Below are 8,419 nucleotides of genomic sequence, written 5' to 3' on the forward strand. Positions count from 1 at the left end.
GTAACTGAGTGGAAATATTGTGGAAACTAATTTAGAGTTTCAACAATTTCACTTCTTTCAATGTATATATAAAAATAAGATAGCAACTACTCTGCTCTTTTTAAAATGTCAACCATCACCCCAATCAGCAGCAATGTCCTAGTTAAAAAAAATAAAAATCAGATGATCATTAACTGAACCCACAATCCTCCCATCACTTACAACCCTCATCATTACCTCGCTTTCCCAAAAGCTAGGGACCAAAGAGGATTCTTGCTGTATGACTGGAAATTCAAGATTCCAGCTATCTCAAACCATGCTGGGAGAGAATCCCAAAATTGAGGGGAAATGAGGTTTTTCCAGAGAGATAGGAATCTACCCCAAACCAGACAGACAGTTAGTTCAACTCACAGGGTGCCAGTGCACTATGTTCATATAAAAACATACTGTTCAACAAACAGACTGCTAAATTCTACATTAGCTTCAGTTTCCACAAAGAATTAAGATGCAGTCTCATAAAAACCATAGTGCAGCAATCTACTCTTTAGATGACAAAAGCACAGATGACAGACAGAAGACTCATATCCGAAAAGATAATTTCATAATCTCCAGGCCATCCCTAAATGAAGAAGCAGTGCTGGCCTTTTGGATGGGGGGAAAAATGTAAAGTAATAATGCAATCCATTTTGGTCAAGAATTCTTCAGTATTTTGTGAAAAACATTGTTTTGATAATTGAAACAAATCACATTGTATATTGGGCAAGCATCATTCTGTTAAGACAATGCATGATCACAGGCCCCATGTATTATGATTTGCACAATTCAGTTTGCTGTAGAGTCATGCTCCAAAGTCTCAGCCTTCATTAAATAAAATATTTCTAGTGCTCATGGCTGCAGAGATTTCCTCTGATGGTATGTCTACATAGCAACTAGATACCCATGTCTGACCCATGCCAGCTAACTCAGGCTGGTGGGGCTCAGGCTGCAGGGAGAACCCCAGGCTCTAGGATACTGCAGGGTGGGAGGGTCCCAGAGCCTGGGCTCCATCCCAAGCTTGGAAGTCTACGCTGCAATGCAACAGCCCCATAAGTTGGAGTTGGCTGGCAGGGGCCAGCCTGGTATATGTCTAGTTGCTATGTAGACATACCCTGAGAGGCAAATTGAATGTAAAATATGTTTATTGATGGTTGTTCTCTTACTGAAGTTGCAGAGAGACTCAAACAATGGTTCTAAGAGGTGTGAACTGTCCCATTTACCTTAATGACCTATGAAAGAATCTGCACAACTCAGAACTGAAAATATGAGGACAGTGTAAAATAAACTGAATTGAATTTCATTTTCATATTCAATTCAATAAAAACCTCAATTTAAAAAATTGCATGAAGCTGCTGCAGAAATTCAAAAATACAGAAATGCCTTATCTCAGTCTTTTACATGTTTCACTAGCATTTACATGGTTTAGAAAGCCATCCAAATCCTACAAATCCTTACTTGCATAAACAGTCAGACTAATTTTGAGGGCCAACTTGTATAAAGGTTTGCAGGATGAGGCTGTGACCCAGGGACCTCTTGACGTGAACTGACAGAGGACAAGGGGCGGGGGGGGGGGGGGGGCGCATAGGCATTTACAGGGATCTCTAAGGTCAAGCATATGAACACTAGTTCACCAAAGTGTGGCATGTAAGGTCTCTACCAAGAGCCAGCAGCTTACAGATCATCAACATCACTGAGAAACAGGTGTATGGATAATATTTAGAGACAAACTTACAAGCTTCAGAGAGATCTTCTTCAGCTCAGTGTAGCTCAAAACTTTTCTCTTTCACCAACAGAAGTTGGTCTAATAAAAGATATTCCTTCACCCACCTTATCTCTCTAATATCCTGTGACCAACACAGCTAAAACAACACTGCAAATGATGAATAATATTTAAGAAGTATCTATACCAAAAATTATATTCTTAAAGCCTTGAAGTTAAAGTCAGGTCACAAGGATGTGATGTGCCATGGAGAGGTTCTCTTCAGGGAAAGGACAGCAGATGCTTATCTCTCTATGTCTGGTCACTTATGTATCGTTCATCGTATGCATCACAACGGAGACCTATTTGCATTACTGATCCTGATGCTAATCAAGAGACTGTGAAATCAGAAGAGAGGAAAGCTTTACAAAAAAACCAACACCTAAAACAACAGGGGAATATCCTGTTTACAAGTAAAAATAATGGATTCTGGGGGTACAACGGTGTACTGATATACACCCAGGATCCTTCATGTAGGAGATGAACAATTATGGTCTGTCTTATGAAAGGAGGGTCACAGTCAACCTCACTGGAAAATGCTGCAAAGACTTTGGGTGAGCTAAACTTCATTAGACAGGAAAGTATCTAGTTAAGTCTAGGCTCTAAAATGTGTATTATGATTTTATTTTACATGTAACCATTTGTTGCCAATACTTTTTCTTGCTACTTCTCAAATCTCTATTCTTGTTAAATAAACATACATTACTTGTTTTCACTATAAACATTTCTAAATGCTGTGTGTAAAGTGGAGCTATGACCTAAGATATAACTGGTAAGCTGAGGTGTACTGTTCCTTTGGGAACAGTGTATCTGTCAATACTGTGGAACAGGAGCTGAGCACCCCAATGAAATGCTCAGAGGTTGTAGTGTGTCTATCGCTAACCTGCAGAGGGACAGCAGAGTCTGTGTAGGCTGAGGAGGGAGTGTATGTGTTGCCCCGTGGTGGTGGAGTCAGGGAGCTGACCCCAACAAGCACAGAGGCTCCCTGACACTAACAGTAGATTGTGGGGAGGTGCTTTACAAGCCTGTGTAACTATGAGAGGCAAAACGGGCCCTATGACTGGATCTTAAAAACAGTTAGTGTAAATGCTAATGGATCAAGTATTCAGGGAGATGTGAAAAGCATTTTCCTTCCATAATATTACTTATCTTAGTGTATAATTTGATTTCAGTGAAGCTTCTCATACAAATGGTCCTTACTCATGAGTAAGGATTTGTAGGTTTTGGCTCTCATTCTTAAATAGCTGTGATAATGGCAAAAACAACACTACAAAGGAGGAAGAAAGAGGAGATTAAAATGGAGACAAAGGTGGTTTATCAGCAAACTTGACTCACATCTATACCAGAAGCTCTCTTCGTTGCATTCCCTGAAAATTCTTCTTTCATCCTCTGTTGGTACGTAAGCCATACCTACAGGATTCTTTCATTATGAAAATTGAACATTAAAAGATATGTATATGAAAATATTAACAGAATGAAGCTTTTTAAAAATACTTTTCCTAATCTCTACACTGTCACATGAAATAGCTGTAATTTAATAAACTGTGGCCTTTATTCACCTGTGAATGCCTCATCAGGCTAGCAATATTAGCTATTTAATTTAGTTAGATTATAACTATACAGGCCTCTTGCTGCCTTAGGTATAATTTTAAAGATACAACAACATTGAAAAACAAATACACAGCAGCTTATCTAGACATGAGAAAATAACCAAAAACCCTGCCACACACTTAAATACCAACCCTTATTGTACTCCTCCCATCACAAAAGCCTGGGTAAAAAGACAGATCTTGAAGGTCAACAGAGTCTAACTATTCACAGAGCACAAGGATCATATTGGTGTTAGTCACTATAACTTAACACAGTAAAAAAGTCCTAACCACATAAAACATTTCAGTTATCTATAAGATGTTATAAGGTGAAGGCTGGCCAATTCCTCCACTACTCCCCCCATGAACTTGGAGTGCCTGATCATCACCATTATTGTGAGAGAGCCAAGTGATGTTAGGCTATGGTGAGCACCTAATACTATAAATAAAAGATAACATTTTTAGAGAGAAGTCATTCTACATTATCAATTCATGATACATTTCTCTCATTAACTGGACCTCGCAGCACTGGAACAGCAAAACTTCAAATTACAAAGGAACATCCATAATTAAGGATGAGTTTTTGTCACAGATATTTTTATTAAAAGTCATGGACAGGTCACGGGCAATAAACAAAAATTCACTGAAGCCCGTGACCTGTCTATGACTTTCACTAAAAATATCTGACAAAACAGTGAGGTGGGTTCAGCACCCATTCTTGTTGGGGCTTCCCGATCCCCCACTGCTGTGGGGAGTGGGAGCTCTGGGGTCCCCCTGCCCACAGGGGTTGGGCTGCTGTAGGGTCCACTTGTCATCCCCCTTATCGGGGTGGCTGGGAGCTCAGCGGGGGGTCCCCCACCATGGCTGGGAGCTGCAGGGTCCCCAGCTGGGCAGCTGGAGGGTCTCCCCCAGTGCCCACCATGGCCAGGCTGCTTCATGGTCCCCCCCATTGCCTGCTGTGGCTAGGTAACTTTGGGGGGTCCCCCACCATGGTGGGGGCTAGGAGCACCAGCCCCGGCAGAAAATGTCACAGAGGTGAAAGGAAGTCACAAATGTTGTGATCTCCATGACACAATATATGGAAATGCTACATATAAAGAGTTAGCCCATAGCATGTTCCATTTATTCAACATCAGTTTGTATTTTAGACTAGGCTAGTTTATTACTTATGCCTCCAAAAGAGAAGCCTGGGTACCAATAGCACGTGGGGACAGAGGGAATATATAGACAACAAATCTCCACTGCAAGTAATTTTAAGGAGGTGTTTAATGCACCCTTTACTGAACAAAAAGGGGTTGCTATGTGTGTTTCAATGACACCTCAGTGGCGCACTCAGATAACATTTTCAGATATTTTAGTCAATCGTCCTGATTTAAATGATCCCAGCTTGAGAGGCCAGCTCCGAAAACACAGCAGAGACGTTTTGCTACAACAATCTCCGTCGCCCCAAACTGCGGCTGCCACCAGGCCAGAGGTTGCCAGCGCGGACACAGGCAGGCCAAGGGATCAGGCTATTGCCCCTCTACGCGAACCGCAAGCACAGCCCGGCTGGGGCGGTCGGCGTCTCACACACAACAGCTGCCCCGGGGGCGGGCGGCGAAGGGGCAGTCGCTGAGTGACACCAGGCGCAGTCGAGCCCTAGGACCCCTCGTGCCCTGCAGACACACGGGGGAAGGGGACCCCGCATCACACCGCAGCGCTCGCAGAAGCCTCCCAGGCTTCACAACAGCTCCCTCGCGCCTGCCCGGCCCCAGCCCTACCGGCACCCCGGGGGCGCCTGGGCAACGGGCTCCCCGCAGCTGCTCAGCCCCAAGCCAGGGGCAGCTCCTCCGTACCTGGCCCGGTCCGCTGGGCTCCCTTTCTCGGGGGCCCCGCCCTACCTGCCCGGGCGGCTCCATGAGGGCAAGCACGGGGAGCGGGACTAGAAGAAAGCAAAAAAAACCGGCTCAACGGCGGTGCCAACCGCACCGACACCCAAACCTCCCTGGGAGGGGGACCGGAAACCCGCAGCGACACAATGACCCCGCGGGAACGGGACCAGGGGCGATTTCACCAGAATGACCCGGATACGGATACCGACAGGCAGTAACAACAGGAAGGCACCCCTCCGTGAACTCGCTTAATGCGCATGCGTCTTGTAGGCTGGTGCCGCTCGCCTCGCCTCGCCCCGCCCCCTTCGCTCTGCTGCTGGGGGCGTGGCTGGGGTGCGGAGGCTTGTCACTGGGACGTGCAGACCCCGCCTCTCCGACCCTGCCCAGCTACTGCGGGTGTGCGCGAGAACCAGGCGAGTCGGGCTCTTTCCTCACGAGCCAGTGGCTGAATGATGAGTGGACGTAGGGGTTCGGTGCTTCCCTCTGGGCAGCCGCTGTGAGTGAGGGTGGGATTTCCCTGTATCTCTGAAGAAGTGGATTTTTGCCCACAAAAGCTTATGCCCAAATAAATCTGTTAGTCTTTAAGGTGCCACCGGACTCCTCAGTGTTTTTGTGGATACAGTCACAAACTAGCACGGCTACCCCTCTGATACTTGAGCAGGATTCACTCATGAAACAATCCGGGCCGGATTAAGACCTTTAAAGGCCCTAAACACTGAAAAGATTATGGTGACCCCCCCCCATATGTAATTCAAAATAAAAACAATACTATACCATAAAATAATATTTATTTTTCAAAATGACACAAAACTTACATGTATGCTGAAATTAAAATAGCTTCTTTCTAGATTTTCTGATTGCAAGATTCTGGATAAGTTCATCGAAGCTGACTCGACGAAGCATGTCTGCTTCCATACACGATAGGGAAAGTGAATCAAGTCTGTCCTGACACGTTCTCTGACGGTTTTTTATTCTTTTCAGCTGAGAAAAAGAGCGTTCTGCAGAGCAGTTAGTAATAATCAATGTTAGAAAAATACATAGTGTGATCTCTACATTTGGAAGTACACATTGTAGTCCATCTTTCAATATTGTGACATGAAAATCAATGTGACTGAATTTCATTTTTCCTGTTTCATTAAACTTTGTGCGCATATAACAGTGGAACTGCCGTACTTCTCCACAAAGATTCATGTTAAAGTCAACAGGGTATAGGTCAACTAGCTTTTGGGAACCTTGTGAATATTGTTCATCAGATAAGTTCATATAGTTTAGAAAATAAAATCTACTTGATACTTCTTTGTACACTTCACCTCTCCTTTTCATATGAGCTTCAAGTGTATCAATTATAGTGTAGTAAGTAGTTACGCAAAATTTGTTTCTAGGATTCAATTCTGTTTCTGTTGCACTGCTATCATTTGCTTGTTTTTTCCTGATTCGCTTGCGGGACCGGGCAAGATGTCTTTTGATATGTCTTCAAATCTTTCGAACTCATTCCTCAAAGTTTATAAGTGGTCTGCTAATGATTTGACAGAGGTCTGCACAAGTTTTCAAATCCAATTCTTTTTCTTGGAGAGCTTGACTTGTGTGGTAAAAGTGTTGTAAAATTTCATTCCACATGGTCAACATGAATACAAACTCAAGTTCTTGCATCTTGTTTGCAATGTTTTCTGCCTCTCGTATAGTTTCTCCCTTTTGTGATTGGTCTTCAGCTATACTTTCTAATGCATGCACAGTCTTTGAGTAGGACTCCAGAATTGCACTTGTTGCCACTGCATGTGCCTCCCAGCGAGTATTAGAAAGAGATTTCAACACACGATCACTGTCCAAATATGTTTTAAGAACTGCCCATCGGTGTGTTGAGGCAGAGAAAAATGAATAAAGTAACTGGACTGTTGAGAAAAAACTTACTGCCACCGGACAACAATCAACAGCACTGCGGCCAACAAGATTGAGAGAGTGTGCAGCACATGGCATGAATATGGCATATTTGTTCTGTTCTAAAAGCTTCTTCTGCATTCCTCGATAACGCCCTAATATGTTAGCAGCGTTGTCATAAGATTGACCTCTGCACTTTGAGAAATCTGTTTTGCAAACTTGGCACAGATAATGCAGTACTTGATTTGCCATTTCTTCACCAGTGTGGCTTTTCAAATTGAGGAATGTTATAAATCATTCAACTGGTTTTCCATCTGTGGGAGACACATATCTTAGTACAATACTCAATTGATCAATATGTGAAAGATCAGGTGTAGAGTCGACAGCTAAACTGAAGTACCCAGCAGTACTTATTTCATCCACAATAGCTGAACGAACTTTGTCACTCATTAGACCAATGAGTTCATCACATATTGTCTTGGATAAGTATGATGGGTTACCTTTGCCAGCATTCCCATATTTTGAGATGTGGCCTGCTAAAAATGGGTCAAACTGAGCCACAATACATGACAGGATCTGATTTCCTCGCATTATTTCAATCTACGTTAGTAGGACGCCCCCCTGGTTTAGTTGGGGATAAGTAATAAAAAGAGAAGAGAAAAACAGGGGAAGAGTGTGTAGTGGAGTGTAAGGAAGTCTAACAAAGTTCTGATTTTTCCCATGATGACTACTTAGATGCTTTTTTTGAAATATCAAATATCAATTTTTTTTTTAATATTTTTTGAGCCCCCTGCTTTGCTGGTGCCCTAAGCACGTGCTTAGTCTGCCTATTAGGTAATCCAGCACTGGAAACAATGAAGAGAGGAACAACGCACGCCCGTACATGTGATGTATGCTCGCATAACTCGCTGTGTCTACGTCTTACTTAACCAGTTGTGCTTGTGGAACATCTGTGTACAAGATGGAGCTGGTGCTGGGCTGTGACAGTAGTGGCTTGTACGCTGTACCAGTGCTTTTCTCACCGACTTGTCAGTTTCTACAGAAACTGATTGCCTTTCACCTAAAACAGTGGTTCCCAAACTTTTTGGCATCGTGCCCCCTTTTTAATTTTCGATAAACCCTCACGCCCCCACCTCTCCTTTACCATCATCCAACCCCCCTGCTCCTTGTCCCCTGACCGCCCCCTCGCAGGACCCCAACCCCTATCCAATTCCCCCTGCTCCCTGTCTCCTGACTGCCCTGACCCCTATCCACACCCACACCCTCTGACAGGTCCCCCTGGGACTCCCACGCCTATCCAATCCTCCCCT

The 8,419-nt window shown here is 43.9% G+C and overlaps 1 protein-coding gene across 4 annotated transcripts in view; it reads right to left on the reverse strand.

Moving 5' to 3' along the window:
* OCIAD1 (OCIA domain containing 1) overlaps positions 1-5,463 on the reverse strand; it is a 35,316-nt gene extending 29,853 nt beyond the window's left edge. Inside the window, exons 1-2 of one of the 4 annotated variants that reach the window (XM_074951433.1) lie at positions 5,244-5,463; positions 3,110-3,194 (exon numbers count right to left, since the gene is read on the reverse strand). In XM_074951433.1, coding sequence (XP_074807534.1) covers positions 3,110-3,194; positions 5,244-5,261 — 103 coding nt within the window. In that variant the 5' untranslated portion in view covers positions 5,262-5,463. Of the gene's footprint in view, positions 1-3,109; positions 3,195-5,198 lie in introns of all 4 variants that reach the window. The other 3 variants (XM_074951431.1, XM_074951432.1, XM_074951434.1) reach the window with 3 other exon arrangements.
* Between the last annotated feature and the right edge of the window lie 2,956 nt (positions 5,464-8,419).

Source organism: Natator depressus, chromosome 4 (genome assembly GCF_965152275.1).
Source record: "Natator depressus isolate rNatDep1 chromosome 4, rNatDep2.hap1, whole genome shotgun sequence".
NCBI lineage: Eukaryota > Metazoa > Chordata > Testudines > Cheloniidae > Natator > Natator depressus.